Source organism: Natator depressus, chromosome 8 (assembly GCF_965152275.1).
Source record: "Natator depressus isolate rNatDep1 chromosome 8, rNatDep2.hap1, whole genome shotgun sequence".
Classification (NCBI taxonomy): Eukaryota; Metazoa; Chordata; order Testudines; family Cheloniidae; genus Natator; species Natator depressus.
Window position 1 is genome coordinate 40,466,449 of NC_134241.1, and position 17,771 is coordinate 40,484,219.

General features: G+C 50.1%; 1 protein-coding gene across 1 annotated transcript in view; it reads left to right on the plus strand.

The window, feature by feature from the left end:
• LOC141992681 (P-selectin-like) overlaps positions 1-17,771 on the plus strand; it is a 103,076-nt gene that overhangs the window by 63,477 nt on the left and 21,828 nt on the right. Inside the window, exons 3-8 of the mRNA XM_074962014.1 lie at positions 197-586; positions 5,033-5,140; positions 5,433-5,606; positions 13,160-13,216; positions 14,862-15,047; positions 16,946-17,131. Coding sequence (XP_074818115.1) covers positions 197-586; positions 5,033-5,140; positions 5,433-5,606; positions 13,160-13,216; positions 14,862-15,047; positions 16,946-17,131 — 1,101 coding nt within the window. The remainder of the gene's footprint in view (positions 1-196; positions 587-5,032; positions 5,141-5,432; positions 5,607-13,159; positions 13,217-14,861; positions 15,048-16,945; positions 17,132-17,771) is intronic.

Below are 17,771 nucleotides of genomic sequence, written 5' to 3' on the forward strand. Positions count from 1 at the left end.
TCAGTTACATGGGCAACCTTAATTGTGGCATTTCCTAACTTTTGAGCGCTTGACTTTGCAACCTAAATAATGTTCTTTTAATGGAGTTCTTTTGAGTGTGATATAAGATATAGTCTGGTGTCACCCGTAGATAATCAACCCATAGCTCTGTCACTGACTGTAACACAAGTTTGCCTGTTTTTACCCTTTCCAACAGTGCTCATGACTCAGATGGAGGTGGGAGCCTGGACCTACCATTATGGTGACAAATCTGATTACTCATGGGAGGTGGCCAGAAACTTTTGCAGGTCATTCTACACTGACCTTGTAGCAATCCAGAACCAGAGGGAAATTGCCTATCTCAACAGTGTCTTACCTCACCATAGAACATACTACTGGATTGGGATACGAAAGATAAACAATGTCTGGACCTGGGTTGGTACCAGCAAGGCCTTGACGAAGGAAGCTGAGAACTGGGCGAGCAGGGAACCCAACAATAAAGGGAGGAACCAAGACTGTGTGGAGATGTACATAAAGCGGGACAATGATGCTGGAAGATGGAACGATGAGCGCTGCCAAAAGAAAAAGAGGGCGCTGTGTTACCAAGGTAATCACCCCACCGCTGTCATTCTCTATGTAAGTGTGTGTGTCTGTCTAGCATGTGTAGGACTGGGGAGAGTTGCTGGATTGACAGCTCTGGAGAATTACGTCCCCAATTGTTCACAGAAGAGTGTCAATGGGCTGGCCGCCTCCCATGCCCCCTCGTGGTCTGAGCTTGCTCCGCAGGCCACTCTTGCCTCGCTTGGCTGGAGTCTTTCCTTACTTCTTGGAGTCATAGAATCATAGAATCATAGAATATCAGGGTTGGAAGGGACCTCAGGAGGTCATCTAGTCCAACCCCCTGCTCAAAGCAGGACCAATCCCCAATTAAATCATCCCAGCCAGGGCTTTGTCAAGCCTGACCTTAAAAACTTCTAAGGAAGGAGATTCTACCACCTCCCTAGGTAACGCATTCCAGTGTTTCACCACCCTCCTAGTGAAAAAAGTTTTTCCTAATATCCAACCTAAACCTCCCGCACTGCAACTTGAGACCATTACTCCTTGTCCTGTCCTCTTCTACCACTGAGAATAGTCTAGAACCATCCTCTCTGGAACCACCTCTCAGGTAGTTGAAAGCAGCTATCAAATCCCCCCTCATTCTTCTCTTCTGCAGACTAAACAATCCCAGTTCCCTCAGCCTCTCCTCATAAGTCATGTGTTCCAGACCCCTAATCATTTTTGTTGCCCTTCACTGGACTCTCTCCAATTTCTCCACATCCTTCTTGTAGTGTGGGGCCCAAAACTGGACACAGTACTCCAGATGAGGCCTCACCAATGTCGAATAGAGGGGAATGATCACGTCCCTCGATCTGCTGGCAATGCCCCTACTTATACATCCCAAAATGCCATTGGCCTTCTTGGCAACAAGGGCACACTGCTGACTCATATCCAGCTTCTTGTCCACTGTCACCCCTAGGTCCTTTTCCGCAGAACTGCTGCCTAGCCATTCGGTCCCTAGTCTATAGCAGTGCATTGGGTTCTTCCGTCCTAAGTGCAGGACCCTGCACTTATCCTTATTGAACCTCATCAGATTTCTTTTGGCCCAATCCTCCAATTTGTCTAGGTCCCTCTGTATCCTATCCCTGCCCTCCAGCCTATCTACCACTCCTCCTAATTTAGTATCATCTGCAAATTTGCTGAGAGTGCAACCCACACCATCCTCCAGATCATTTATGAAGATATTGAACAAAACCGGCCCCAGGACCGACCCCTGGGGCACTCCACTTGACACCGGCTGCCAACTAGACATGGAGTCATTGGTCACTACCCATTGAGCCCGACAATCTAGCCAACTTTCTACCCACCTTATAGTGCATTCATCTAGCCCATACTTCTTTAACTTGCTGGCAAGAATACTGTGGGAGACCGTGTCAAAAGCTTTGCTAAAGTCAAGAAACAATACATCCACTGCTTTCCCTTCATCCACAGAACCAGTAATCTCATCATAGAAGGCGATTAGATTAGTCAGGCATGACCTTCCCTTGGTGAATCCATGCTGACTGTTCCTGATCACTTTCCTCTCATGTAAATGCTTCAGGATTGATTGTTTGAGGACCTGCTCCATGATTTTTCCGGGGACTGAGGTGAGGCTGACTGGCCTGTAGTCCCCAGGATCCTCCTTCTTCCCTTTTTTAAAGATTGGCACTACATTAGCCTTTTTCCAGTCATCTGGGACTTCCCTCGTTCGCCACGAGTTTTCAAAGATAATGGCCAATGGCTCTGCAATCACAGCCGCCAATTCCTTTAGCACTCTCGGATGCAACTTGTCCGGCCCCATGGACTTGTGCACGTCCAGCTTTTCTAAATAGTCCCTAACCACCTCTTTCTCCACAGAGGGTTGGCCATCTACTCCCCATGCTGTGATGCCCAGCGCAGCAGTCTGGGAGCTGACCTTGTGAGTGAAGACGGAGGCAAAAAAAGCATTGAGTCCATTAGCTTTTTCCACATCCTCTGTCACTAGGTTGCCTCCCTCATTCAGTAAGGGGCCCACACTTTCCTTGGCTTTCTTCTTGTTGCCAACATACCTGAAGAAACCCTTCTTGTTACTCTTGACATTTCTTGCTAGCTGCAGCTCCAGGTGCGATTTGGCCCTCCTGATTTCATTCCTACATGCCCGAGCAATATTTTTATACTCTTCCCTGGTCATATGTCCAACCTTCCACTTCTTGTAAGCTTCTTTTTTATGTTTAAGATCCGCTAGGATTTCACCGTTAAGCCAAGCTGGTCGCCTGCCATATTTACTATTCTTTCGACTCATCGGGATGGTTTGTCCCTGTAACCTCAACAGGGATTCCTTGAAATACAGCCAGCTCTCCTGGACTCCTTTCCCCTTCATGTTAGTCCCCCAGGTGATCCTACCCATCCGTTCCCTGAGGGAGTCGAAGTCTGCTTTCCTGAAGTCCAGGGTCCGTATCCTGCTGCTTACCTTTCTTCCCTGTGTCAGGATCCTGAACTCAACCAACTCATGGTCACTGCCTCCCAGATTCCCATCCACTTTTGCTTCCCCCACTAATTCTTCCTGGTTTGTGAGCAGCAGGTCAAGAAAAGCTCCCCCCCTAGTTGGCTCCTCTAGCACTTGCACCAGGAAATTGTCCCCTACACTTTCCAAAAACTTCCTGGATTGTCTATGCACCGCTGTATTGCTCTCCCAGCAGATATCAGGAAAATTAAAGTCACCCATGAGAACCAGGGCGTGCGATCTAGTAGCTTCTGCGAGTTGCCGGAAGAAAGCCTCATCCACCTCACCCCCCTGGTCCGGTGGTCTATAGCAGACTCCCACCACGACATCACTCTTGTTGCTCACACTTCTAAACTTAATCCAGAGACACTCAGGTTTTTCTGCAGTTTCGTACCGGAGCTCTGAGCAGTCATACTGCTCCCTTACATACAGTGCTACTCCCCGACCTTTTCTGCCCTGCCTGTCCTTCCTGAACAGTTTATAACCATTCATGACAGTACTCCAGTCATGTGAGTTATCCCACCAAGTCTCTGTTATTCCAATCACATCATAATTCCTTGACATCACCAGGACCTCCAGTTCTCCCTGCTTGTTTCCAAGGCTTTGTGCATTCGTATATAGGCACTTGAGATAACCTGCTGATCGCCCCTCATTCTCAGTATGAGGCAGGAGCCCTCCCCTCACAGACGTTCCTGCCTGTGCTTCCTCCCGGTATCCCGCTTTCCCACTTACCTCAGTCTGTTCTCCCTGGCTCTCAGCCTTCTTCAGCCCTTTGGCTCGGGCTTCCTTCCAAGCCCAAACCCTGCCCCCAGTGAAGGGTTTCCTACAGAAGCCTCCTGGCTTGTCTCTCCCTGAGCATCCCCCTTCTCTGAAGGTTCCTGCCACTTGTCCAGGGACATCAGCTGACCCCCGCTCAGCTGTGCCTACCTAGTAACTAGGGTTGGCTGGCCCCAGGCCTCTAGCCCTTAAAGCGCCAGACACACTGTTACAAAGAGGCACGGTCTGGGCAGAGGAACTTAACCCACCCACCCAGCTAGAGTGCCTCAACCCTGATCTGCAGGGTCAGTCGATCTCCATAGCCCACTGAGTTCTGACTTCTCTATGGAGACAGCCACCAAGGGCCTGGTTAATGCTAGCTGGTGTTAGGCATTAGTGATATTGTCCCATGGCCGGCAGCACAGGCCTGCACCCACTTTGCATGTTAGCTGCTCTGTGCAACACCTGTGCCTGGGAGCACTCACTGCTGTGGTGCTCTCTGTGTCTCGCTGGTTCCTTTGGTTGGGAAGTTAAAGTCCTGCCTTCCAAGTTCTCCCCCACAAATGGTCCGCACAGACAGGAGCTGAACCTGTGCTCTGAATGAGTCTTGCTTTGATCCCTACATTCTTCTCATCACAAAGTCCCATTGTAAATTGACATGCCAGACACTTAGCCCCAGGAGCACCTGCTCTGAGCTTTTGGGAGATGCAGTGCAGCCTCCTTGCCAAAGAGTTACTACCCTCTTCGGAGTGCAATCAGTGTGGGGGGAGGCAGGGAGGTTAAAGCACTGCCTGATAGCTAAACATGGCACATGCTGGCCTCTGATCAATGCATGAGTGTTTCCCCTGCAGGCCCAGCATGCAACACTCCATCTCAATCTAGAGGGCAGCCTACCCATCCAGGTCAGCGCTGTCCACAGGCAGCGCCTCTAGGTTCAAAAGCAGTGTGACAATCTGTGCAAAGCAGCCACTGCCTCCAAGCTTCTGGCAAGGTGCCAATGCCACCTGGCTGGGCAAAGCTTGGGTGTCCTGGATGTTATCTAGGCCCCACGTGCTCTTGCAGGGCCTGAGCCAAGGCCTTTGAAGGCAGGGGTTTTTTTCCATGGCTTTAACAGGCTCTGAAAGAATCCCGCAATGAAGAAATGCAGCAGGGGTGGAGTGCAGGATCCAGGCAGTGGGGTGGGTTATTTGTCTCTAAGGAGCTGTTAGGGTAGATTCTAACCCAGCTGTATCTCTGCAGCGTCTTGCCAGAGTTCCTCCTGCAGCCAGCGTGGTGACTGCGTAGAGACCATCGGGAACTATACCTGTGATTGCTACCCTGGTTTCTACGGGCCTGAGTGTGAACACGGTGAGGACAGTCAAACAGGGACACCAGGGGAGGGAGCCCTGCTGCAGGGACTGCTACTGTCGCTGCATTTACTTTCTGGAGGGTCTCCCCAGAGACGTCCTCTGGGATGATGGCCTGGGCACTCATCAGTGCTGCTCCTAGATTCACCAAAGAGGGTAGCTAGCCCAGCCGGAGGAAAGGCCTTTGCTATTGCTCCAGAGTGGGGTGGGGTTGTAGCCTCCCAAGGGCCTGACTGCTTGAAATCCCACCCCCCCTGCCTTCCAGTTGCTCATGCTGCTGTATGTCCTTTTAGTTGTGAGGTGCAAAAACCTTGACCCTGGGCCTGACTGCAGTCATCCCCTGGGGGAATATAGCTACAACTCCACATGCAAGTTCCTGTGCCAGGAGGGGTTTGAACTGCAAGGGCTGGACATGCTGCAGTGCTTGGAGTCGGGGAACTGGACAGCAGAGGCTCCGGAGTGTGCAGGTGGGTGCCAGCAGCTGCTCCTGCCTCCTCCCCACTGATTGTACATTGGGATTCTCAGAGTCTATGTGGGGAGCAACCCAGATCCACTGATGCTGATTGGAAGTTGGGCACCTCGCCCCTTTGAACAGCCCCAGCCTTAGCATTTAATACCTTTGGCTTCTCATGCGGTGTTTGCAACCAGTGGTTGGCCTGGAGCCCTCACTAATCTTTCTGTCTCTCTGGGGTTTATACCACACTCATCTCCATGTTATCTGTGCCTTTACCAGCTCTACATGTACAAGTATCATCTCTGGCTGGTTTCCCCATCTTTCCATGGTGGTTTGTTTTTAACTGTAAAATGTAGTCGAGCTCCAGCTGAATGTAACTGGTTTGATGTATTCAGCTTGGGAAGCTCCACAACAATCACAGGGATCAGTTTGCAGGCTGGATGAGGGTTGTCCACCGCCACACCTGTCAAACTTCAACAGTGTGTCCAAAGAGTCCCATACAAATATTGTAGGGCAGGGTGCATGGACTGGCCATTGGAGGGGGATCTCATACTCGAGTGACGTGGAGGAGAAATCCACTCTTTGTGGCATTATACCATGTTAGGGATACTCAACATGCATGAAGTCACAGGGCTTAGAGATGGGGGGAGACCAGCCAGCCCATCACGCTCATCCCCTGGCTGGAGGCATTGCAGGATGTTGCCTCATTGGATATCATCCTAGGATCTGTGTCACCATTTTCTTTGGAGGATACTGCACTGACCAGGACATCTTGCCATCCATGCTCAGGCCTGCATTGCACGGTGATTCTGGAAGCAGGGCATCCCAGAGTCAGTCCTGTGTTTCTTGTGTCACTGTTTCCCTATGAAATGTGCTCAGGTTACAAGTAAAAAGATGTTTTCTCCTATGTATCAGCTGCAGTGCCTTGTGAATGCCAGTCTGAGTACACACACAGGTCCGGGGCTAATGCTCTGTTATTAGCAGAGCTCCAGTTGTCTGCTCTTTTTGTTCACAAACTCCAGCAGGTTCTCAGACTATTATATGGTGGTCTGAAAGGGAAACTTCATTGCACCAGCCTTGCAAACCTGGCCTTGGACTGCTGACTCGAGCTGAGTTCTTTTCTTTCTGCACATCTCACCAGGTAACACAGAATCTCCTCATGACACGAGACCCATTCATTTACAACTCACCAACTCAGCTGCTGTGCACGAGTCTGCACAGGTGAAACTGATGGGAGGTTAGGACACGGTTCCATTGATGATGCACAAGAAGCAGTGGGGCTGCTGGTCACTCCTTCACTCCCGCTTCTTGCTCCAGCCAAGTAGATGTAAAGAGTGGAAATGTTTATTTGAGTCACTAAAGACAGGTGCATGGGGAGCAGACCAGCTAAGTTTGTCTACACACAGCTTTTGTACCACATTAACTAGATCTGTTTAGAAATCAATGTAGCTAACCCTAGCGAGGCTGCAGTGACATCGGCACAGAGATGCTTAGAGAAGTTGGGCTCTTTCTGTAATGTTACAGGGTAAATAAACAGCTCTCGCACTGCACAAGCTGTGTGCAGCCCAGCCCAGGCAGGGCCATTGACCCATACTCTTCATCAGAGCAGAACCACACCTGCAGTGGAGTTTGTGATCATAGAATCATAGAAGAATCATAGAAGATTAGGGTTGGAAGAGACCTCAGGAGGTCATCTAGTCCAACCCCCTGCTCAAAGCAGGACCAACCCCAACTAAATCATTCCAGCCAGGGTTTTGTCAAGCCAGGCCTTAAAAACCTCTAAGGATTCACATTCCACCACCTCCCTAGGTAACCCATTCCAGTACTTCACCACCCTCCCAGTGAAATAGTGTTTCCTAATATCCAACCTAGACCTCCCTCACTGCAACTTGAGACCATTGCTCCTTGTTCTGTCATCTGCCACTACTGAGAACAGCCGAGCTCCATCCTCTTTGGAACCCCACTTCAGGTAGTTGAAGGCTGCTATCAAATCCCCCGTCACTTTTCCCTTCTGCAGACTAAACAAGCCCAGTTCCCTTAGCCACTCCTCGTAAGTTATGTGCCCCAGCCCCCTGATCATTTTCGTTGCCCTCCGCTGGACTCTCCAATTTGTCCACATCCTTTCTGTAGTGGGGGACCAAAACTGGATGCAATACTCCAGGTTTGGACTCACCAGTGCCAAATAAAGGGGAATAATCACGTCCCTCGATCTGCTGGCAATGCTCCTACTAATGCAGCCCAATATGCCGTTAGCCTTCTTGGCAATAAGGGCACACTGCTGACTCAGATCCAGATTCTCATCCACTGTAATCCCCAGGTCCTTTTCTGCAGAACTGCTGCTTAGCCAGTCAGTCCCCAGCTTGTAGCGGTGCATGGGATTCTTGCGTCCTGAGTGCAGGACTCTGCACTTGTCCTTGTTGAAACTCATCAGATTTCTTTTGGCCCAATCCTCCAGTTTGTCTAGGTCACTCTGGACCCTATCCCTACCCTCTCTGCCTTTTCTTCCACTTGTTTTCACTCCATTTCCCTCCTTAGAGTCCTCCTGCTTCTCTACATGAGTCCTCTCTCTGGGCCGTTTGTACTCTCCAGAGACAGGGATGCTGAGAAAGGGAGGAGTTGGGAGGTGAATCCTGCTGTTGCTGCTACTAGGGCTGAGGGCTGTCTCCTCTTGGGAGCCCCCTGCCTCACCATCCCCCATCCCCAGGGAGCAGCATGACACAGGGCTTGCAGGAAATGCTGCTTTGGCAACTAGCTGCTTTTACAATTTCTTTCTCGGCTTGTTGCCCAGGTCTCTATGCTCTCCTTTGCCTTCCCAGCTGGAAAGTGGATCCCTGGTCCTGGGGTGCATAGATGCTAACTGCATGGAAAAGGAGGTCTGTTCTTCTGCAGCATAGTCAGGGGCAGGGGATTGAGTCCCCTTGTGCACTCAGAGCACCATGGAAAGGGCATTCATGTAATGCTGGTGCAGGCTGGGTGTCTCCTGTCTGCCTGGTGCCTGTAGGGAGCTAGAGAGATGGTCATAGCCCCATGACATGACACTCCCCAGCTGCAGCCTCACTGGACATTAATGACAGCTGGTCCTAGGGGAAATGGAAAGGAGAGTCTTTGCTTCTCTCTTGAAAAACACTGAGTTTCTAGCCCTGCTCCTTGTGCAGACACCCTTGGAAATGTAACCAAGGCAACTCTGAGGCTAGGGCAGAATGCTTGTTGCTAAAGATTACCAGGGATTCCCAGGGCTGGGGGTGCAAAAACAACTTACCAAGGGTGTGGTGGATTCTCCATCCCTTAGAGTGCTACACAGGAGGTCAGACTATAATGATCACTTCTGGCCTTAACATCTATAAATCAAGTTGCCTCTTAACCTTCTCTTTGTAAGATAAATAGATCATTTTTCTTCTTACTAGAAGGCAGGTTTTATAGCTTTCATTAGCCTCATAGCTTTTTTCTGAACCCGCTCCAATTTTGCAAAGCCCTTTTAAAAGTGTGTGCCCAGAACTGGACACAGGCTTCCATTAGTGGTGTCACCTGTGCTGTGTTTAGAGGCAAAATCCCTCTCTACCTGCACTTGATATTCCCCTGTATCTGCTCAGATCAATTCTGGGCAGGGGCAGCAGGTCTGTATAATTTTTGGTGGTGCCCAGAACAGGTCCAAGTCCCGCATCCCCACACCTGCCTTGTAAGCTGATATATATTTTTTAAAATAATGTAAAAATGCAAGGGCTCTTGGGTGGCGCTGGGGATGAGGGGTGTGGGAGGGGCTCAGGCAGAGGGTTGGGGTGCAGGGGTGAGGGCTGTGGCGTGGGGCCGGGAATGAGGGGTTCATGATGCAGGAGGGGGCTCAAGTCTAGGACAGAAGGTTAGGGTGCGGGGGGATGAGGGCTCTGGCTGGGGCTGGGGATGACAGGTTTGAGGTGTGGGAGGGGCTCAGGGCTAGGGCAGAGGGTTGGGGTGCAGGGGGGGTGAGGGCTCTGGCTGGGGGTGCGGGCTCTGGGGTGGGGCGGGGCTGGGGAGTTTGGGGTGCAGGCAGGCTGCCCTGGGGCTGGGGTCAGAGAGGAGGACTCCCCCCCAGCCCTCTCCCTGCCAGCAGCAGTGAGCTCCAGGGCAGGGGCCCCCTGGCAGCACACTTACCTTGCACCACTGTCACTGCACGTGCTCCTAGGGCCCCTCTCAGGTCCAGGAAGCCCCCTTGGCTCCTCTGTGGTGGGTGCCAGAGGGGGGCTGCCATCACATGTGTGCCTCCTCCCCTGCTGCCCTTCACTGTAGCCTCACTGGGGGTGGGGGATGGGACTGCCCCTTGCCCAGCATGGGGCAGGAGTGGTGACTGCGGATGGGGGGCCCCCTATGCTGGTGGAGAGGCCTCCCAGAAAAGGGAAGGGTCCGAGGCAGAAGGGCAGGGTCGGGGTCAGCCTGCCCTGGCACTAGTGGATGGGGGCACTAGGACCCTGTAGCAGCAGTTGATGCCAGGAGCCAGCAGAGCAGAGCACAGCATGGAGCTGCAGGGGGCAGCCACTGGCTTGAGGCAGGGATGTTCTGGGGCCCGGGGGAGGTGCACGGGGCCAGCAAGTGGGGATCAGGGGACACTCGGGGGAGGCGCACAGTGGCGGCAGGCGGGGCTCGGGGAGAGACCCAGCCCCAAACATTGGTGTATCCAGGCCCCCAGGCCCTGAATATCACTGGAGCCAGGGCACCATGGGCCCATATAACTGGCCACCCCTAGTTCTGGGAGGGCATTCTACACAAAGGGGCGATTCAGAAGAAAGCATGAAGATGCTTGTGGGAGCCAGCTAACCAGAGGCAGAGGCTGGCAGCGTGGGTAGCCTGAGGGTGGAAACATGATAAAAACGAAGATCAGATAAGTAGGGAGAGGCAGAGTTGTGCAGGAACAGATATGTTTGGGGTGTAACCAGCTAACCCTCCCTCACATCCTCAGCTAGCCCTGTGCATAGCAGTCTGAGCATGGTAAACAACAGTCCCTTACAACTGGGGCTAGCAAAAATTGTTTTGCAGAGCTACTCAAATGCTAAGGCTGGCTTTGATGTGCAGCTGTCAAAGAAATACTAGCAGATGCCACACATAGCCAGTCTGACTTAGAGGACTAGGAACTGACCGAGGAGTGACTACAGACCTCAGCCTTGACAAGCTTAATTCTAGTAGTGAATGGTCTGCAGCAGATATCCCCACACACTGGAGCTGCACTGTGCATTTCCTAGACCGTGCCCATGACTGTGGCCTCTGCAGCATGTTCTAACTGCTTGAAACCTCCCCTGCTCTAGAGTGAGTCCAGCAAGAGTCATGGGCTTTGTGAAGGTATCAGTAAGAACAGGAGCGGTCCAAAGCCTTAAGCCAAAGAGCCTGATGGATGATTTGCAACCAGAAAGGCCCCTCTGAACCCCTGTGTTTCCTGGGTTTCTGCTGCTGCAGACATTCACAATAGTCAGAGTGTTTGGATTTAAAAGTACAAGCCATCATTGATGGGGCAGCCAGATTTTCCAGGGGAGAAAGCAGCACCCTTGACCTGGTAGGAGGGTTCCTACTGGCAGGCGGGGAGCCTAGTGGGACATGGGCAGGTAATGGAGGATTTGGCAGCTGTGAGGTTATGGATGTGTATCTTATCCCACCCACCTCATTCGTGGAACTGAATGAGCTGCCCCTGCTGGCTACCTGGAACGCTACAATAGTTTGTCATGTTCCTTGGTGCTGTCATTAAGTAGCCCTTTCTATGCACTTTGTTTCTTTAAGGTGACAGTAGAGTAATTCCTACCTCTGAAAGACTGGCAGGGTAACAGACAGACTATTGCTAGGTCCAGAACATTTCATCAGACCAAAACAAGTCATGCTAGGAAAGGAGCAGGTCTCTGACACAGGAGTGGGATGTCTATAAACAGAGCCCTAATAGGAAAGAGTAAATAATTTTATTGACTAAATAATCACATTTGATAAGACACATTTTGGCCCCGATCATGAAGAGCTCTCAACTGTGGGCAATTGGAATAAGTGAGCCCTGAATGTGTCTTGTTCAACCTGATCATTTAAATGATAATAAACACCTACTTCTGGTCTTCCCATCAGTAGCTCTCAAAGCTCTTTACAAAGCAGGTCAGTATCAATATCCCCATTCTACAGATGGGGAAACAGAAAGAGAGTGGAAATGGCTCACCTAAGGTCACTCTCTGGGCCAGCAGCAGAACCCAGGTCTCTCCTGCAGAAGTAGGCCACACTGTCCATTTTCTAATGGGGCTCTTGAATATTTTATAGCTACATCTGTCCACAGCTGAATTCTTCTTTTTCTCTAGCTTGGCTTAAATGTTATATTTTGCATGGATTAAATGTATTTGTTAATTGCACCCCTTGAAGTTTCTAACGATGCAGCTCCTTTAGGTGTCGCAGTTCAGTACTTTTACTCCAAGAATGCAATAAAAGATCATATCAAATGATTGCAAGTTACAGGGTGCATTGTGTAAGATGCACAGTGACTGATACCTGGGCTCAGCGGCAGGACACTATGCATTACTTTCTGCAGGATTGGATGGCGGGTAGTCAGCATGGCAAGGGCACTGCAGGAACACATCTTTCACTCTGCATCTTACACCGGAATTATGTTCATGGACTCCATATACAGAGCAATACATGGTACTAAAAGATGCTCTGAGTGTCTAGCTAAGACTGTGATATTATATTGTTTTATAAGAGAAGCAGTATGTGATCACATAACTGAAAACTGTACCGCAATATACGATCAAAGAGGAGCCGACTTGTCTAAGTTGTGCATCAGCATTTCTTGACTTCTGAGCACCTAGTGGTGCAAATTCAGTGTCCCGATAGCATCATTTTGGGGATGGAATTTCCCAAGTTGTTGTTTTAAAGAACAAAGTAATTGCACAGTCTGGAACTCTTTGGCTGGTACCTACAGGAAGCCCTGCACTGTGCACCATTCATGCTCAGTGAGACGACACCTCCTGAGGAGTCTTGCATTGCCGAATGAGTACTCAACTCGATGAGACAAGAACCTGCCTTGCTGAGTGTGCCCTATGATGAAGTGGGGATTTTCCCTTGTTATGTTGTATGTGAGCCTATGTGAGTCTTACTGTTGAGCCTATGTGAGTTTTACTGTTTTGCATGAATACGGTGTGTGCCTCAGTTTCCTTGTGTGCTGCACCAATACCTCGGTGGTGGGAATAGGAGTGTGTGACTTTGGCTGAGATCCTCTGGGGCAGTTGAGGCTCCTCCAGCTGTCTGCACGTATGCTATGTCCGGTCCCCTTTGTAACCTTAGACCCAGGAGGGGGATGCGACCAGGTGACGACCAGGTGACTCTTTGCCTTGGAAGCGAGACAAAGACAGGGAAGAGAAGCAAAGGGGGTGTCTGAGGTCAGGTCACTGGAAGCTTGCAGTCTGCTTGGGGGATTGGAAGAAGGGGAATCCAGGGCATCTGGCCCAGGACTCCCCAAGTTGGACTTGGCTGAAAGTCACTGTTTTCTGTCCTAACAAGTTCTGTTCTATGCTGTGTTCCTGTCAACTAATAAACCTTCTGTTTTAATGGCTGACTGAGAGTGGACTTGGGGTGCAGGGCCCTTTGGCTTCCCCAGGAGCCCTGCCAAGGTGGACTCGCTGCAGGAAGCACGCGGTAAGGAAGGGGATGCTGAATGCTCCGAGGTCAGACCCAGGAAGGTCAAAGCTGTGTAAGTTTCTTGCCCTGGTGACAGTACATCAGAGAGAGGAGGCATGCTCCCCCAGACTTCTGACTGGCCTCATATGGAGTAGTTCCAGAGCATAGCCCAGTGACTCTGTGACATGCCCCGACCCCTGTTAGAGCTCCTCATTCAACATGGCACTGAATTTTTGTTTTATACTGGGAAAAGTGTATTTCTTCACATGTCTCATAATCAAAACTTAGTTTTGGCTTAATCTTTTCCAAAAATTTCACCTTTGCACAGATAAGCAATAACCCAGTAAGCAAAAATGTTGGAAAAGTTGAGCAACTGAAAAACCAGGGGTTAGAATGGAAACATTTAGGCATCGTTAATTGTAGGTATCCCTCTTATGACTATTATCAGTTTGCCTCCCAGTCAGGCCTAAAGGCTCCAGTTGGGACTCTGTCACGCTGGACACTTGTAGAATAGAAGATGGCCCCTCCCCTGAAAAGCTGACAATCAGAAAGACACAGTGATACAGGCAAACTAGAAATAAGCACATGTCAAAAGAGCAGAGGGGGTGAGGAGTAGGAACTTCCTGTGCATGAAGCAGGTACTACAGCTGAGTGACTGAGTGCAGCTCCGAGCAGTGTTGGGGCTGAGAGGCCGTTGCCCTGGGTGTGGGTGACATCATTGTCCATGTGGCTGCTGATGCATCAGGATTAGCTCAGGGTTCATGGCAACTATGACAAGCATGGGGCTATCCCAGAATGCTTCAGGCTCCACGCATAGAACTGGGCGCAAGCTTCTGGGGTGGGATTGAAAGAATGAAGGCAGTGAGTTTATCCCTGTGACCCCCGTTGCCAATGCTTGGAAGCCAGGAGCCAGCACTTATCCCATCAGAGGGAAAGGTTGGTTACCATGGTCCAAGTGGATGGCAATGGAAGCCAGGCCTGCAAAGGGGTTGCTGGCAGGCCACTCTACTGGTAATTTAGGGAAACATTATTATAACTGCTCCCCGCTATCGTGGCTTTACCTGGTGGTTGCCCTCACAGGTAACTGAGCCTCACCGATTGTCTGTGACAGGTGACATTGGGGAGGAGGGCTGGAGCGCTGGACTCTTGCAATTCCAGAGAGTTACACAGCTCTGCAAAAGCAACTCAATCCTGATCCACATCCTGCCTCACTCCCTGCTATTCTGCTCTTGGGTATCTCCCAATTCCAGCTCTGCTAACACATCTCAGTCCAACTTGTGCATCATCTCCCACTAGTCAAGCTGTGTGGCCATACACTGTTCTGCAGCAACTACTGGTATTCAAGGCTCAGGCCTTGACATAGAATCACAGAATTTACATCAACCACCGGTATTCCTGTCCTTCCCCCCCCCCCCAAACTGTGCCCATATAGCTCCCACAAAACAAACAGCTCTCATGAAGTTGGCTCAATTACTGTCCCTCTTTTGCCCCCCACCATGACACCATCCCTGAATCTGGCTCTGCCACTTCCATGGGGGTGGGGGGAGGAAAGAGAAGGGGCTGCTGTGAGGGCTGAGAACTGGATGCAGAGGACCCCACCAAGAGCGAGAGGGGGTGCTTACATTGATTGTCCTTACTTTGCTTATATTCTGACTGTCTGCAGCTGTCAAGTGCCCAGCGCTGGCCACTCCAGGCAGGGGCGGATTAAACTGCACTCACTGGCATGGAGACTTCACATATAACTCTTCCTGTTCCTTCTCCTGTGAGACGGGGTTTGTGCGGAATGGATCTGAGACGCTGGAGTGCACGGCCCTGGGACAATGGACAGGGCTTCCCCCGCTCTGTGAAGGTAGAGACACACTGTTAACTGTGGGGTGTCCAGAGAATACACGGTGGAGCTGCTGTGATACAAGATGTCCTTTCCATAGGAGCCCAGATCTCTGCCCATTCTGGGGAGGAGAGCTATTGTGTATGATGGCTTGGGAGCCAGGGGACTAGATCCTTTGATATGGGACACACATGCAATGCAATGCTGTACAGAGAGAAAGTTGTGTAACAGGGAAAAAATGGACCTTGGTCGCCATTGCCCTGCCCCTTGGGCAGCCATTTACACCTGTGCCAAGTGGATGCCCCACAACCCCTGGCACTACTGTTCCATGGCTCCTCTTCCTGTCACCTTCCCCCAAACACAACCAGACACCTGACTCCTGGCACCCACCAACCTGGCTATTCAGTAACTATCAGTCCCTGCCGCTGGCACCCCCCATCCAGACAGCTTGCCCCTCTAGCACTACGCCCCCGGCATCTAGCCATTCAACTCATGATGACACCTCATCCCCCTGGGGCATTAGCACTCCAGCACCTCATTCCAAACAGCATTGTTCCACCCAGTGACAAGACACGCCACCCCCAGGATCTGAAACCCGCAGCAATGCATCTCTTAACACATAGCAATGTAGGGCTGGAAGGGACCTCAAAAGGTCTTCAAGTCCAGCTCCCTACACTGAGCCAGGACCAAGTAAACCTAGACCACCCCAACAGGTGTTTGTCCAACCTATTCTTTAAAACCTCCAGTGACGGGGATTCCACAAACTCCCTTGGTAACCTGTTTCAGAGTTTAACTATCCTTATTGTTAGAAATTTTTTTCCTAATATCTGACCTAAATTGCTATTGCTGCAGATTAAGCCCATTACTTCTTTTCCTATCTTCAGTGGACATGGAGAACAATTGATCACCGTCTTCTTTATAACAACCCTTAAACACACTTGAAGACCATTATCAGATACCCCCTCTTCTTTTCTCAAGACTAAATATGCACAGGTTTTTTTTAACCCTTTCTCAGAGGCCAGATTTTCTAAACATTTGATCATTTGTATTGCTTTTCTCTGGACTCTCTCCAGCTTGTCCACATCTTTCTTAAAGTGTGGCACCCAGAACTGGACACAGCACTCCTGCTGAGGCCCCACTAGTGCAGAGAAGAGCGGGACAATTACCTCCCATGTCTTACATAAAACACACCTGTTAGTACACCCCAGAATGATATTAGCCTTTTTTGCAACTGTATCACATTGTTGGTTCATATTCAATTTGTGATCCACTAAAACCCCTTTTCAGCAGTGCTACCACCTGGCCAGTTATTCCCCATTTTGTAGTTATGCATTTCAGTTTTCTTTCCTAAGTGAAGTACTTTGCTCTTGTCTTTATTGAATTTCATCTTGTTGATTTCAGACCAGTTCTCCAATTTGACACGGTAGTTTTGAATGCTCATTCTGTCCTCCAAAGTGCTTACACCCCCTCCCAGCTTGGTGTCATGTGCAAATTTTATAAGCATCGTCTCCACGCTATTCTCTGTCATTAATGAAAATACTGAATAGTACTGGACCCAGGACTGACCCCTGCGACACTCCACTAGATACGCCCCCCCCCCCCCAGTTTGACACAAACCATTGTAACTATGCTCTGAGGATGGTTTTTCAAGAAGTTGTGCACCCACCTTCTAGAAATTCAGTCTAGACTACATTTCCCTGGTTTGCTTATGGGAACGTCATGTGGAGCATGATGCCTCTGGCATCACATCCCCCAGCACCCTCTGCCCCCAATACCTAACCTCATGTACCCATGCTCCCATGGCACTTCACACGTACACCCATTAGCTAATTCTCCTGGCACTTCACCCCACAGCAACAAAGGACCACCCCCTGCCACCTCCAGATTTTTTCTTATACAGTTCTGCTCTGCTATTCCAGCCATCAAGTGCCCCATGCTGGATTCCCTGAGCAGAGGCCAATTAAACTGCTCTCACTGGCATGGAGACTTCATGTATAACTCCATCTGCACCTTCTCCTGCGAGACGGGGTTTGTGCGGATTGGATCAGAGACACTGGAGTGTACGGCCCTGGGACAATGGACAGGGAGTCCCCCACTCTGTGAAGGTACAGTACAGGCTACCTACTGCAGGACTGGCTTGGGAAGCTGCTTCTGCTTACATGGTAGGAAGCACTGGGGCCTTAGAATGTCTGAACTTACAGAACTGAAAAACAAATCAAGGAAATGTTAAACCCAGGATTTAGAGCCTCTCTGAACACTGACAGGAAACTATGTAGCTGCTGTGATAATGTAATCTAAGGCCAGGATTTCCAGTGCTGTGGGCTGTTCAGACCTCATGGAGCAATCAGTACAGACTAATGGAGGTCTTCAACATACCTATACCAACCCATCTCTAGCAAGTACAGTAGCAACGTTAATATCTCATCAGCCATAGTAGCTACTGAGACAAGACCCTACATGAATAGGAAACAGTGTCTTGCCTACTAGGTCAGAAACTGAGACTGCACACCATTTTAGCCTAAAGGCCAAAAGCAAATTTGCTTTAGTGTCTCAATGAGTCAAAAAGGGGGATATTTGTCTTGGCTAACTGGCATTTGGGATAATAAATTCATTAGGAGTTCATTAGTTTGGTGGAGACGCCTTTTGTTTGCTGATTTGAACATGTAACCTCAGTAAATAAACCTGAGTCATGTTATTGTAACCCAAGGATGTGAAATGGGATTACATGTTATATTGGATTCTTCT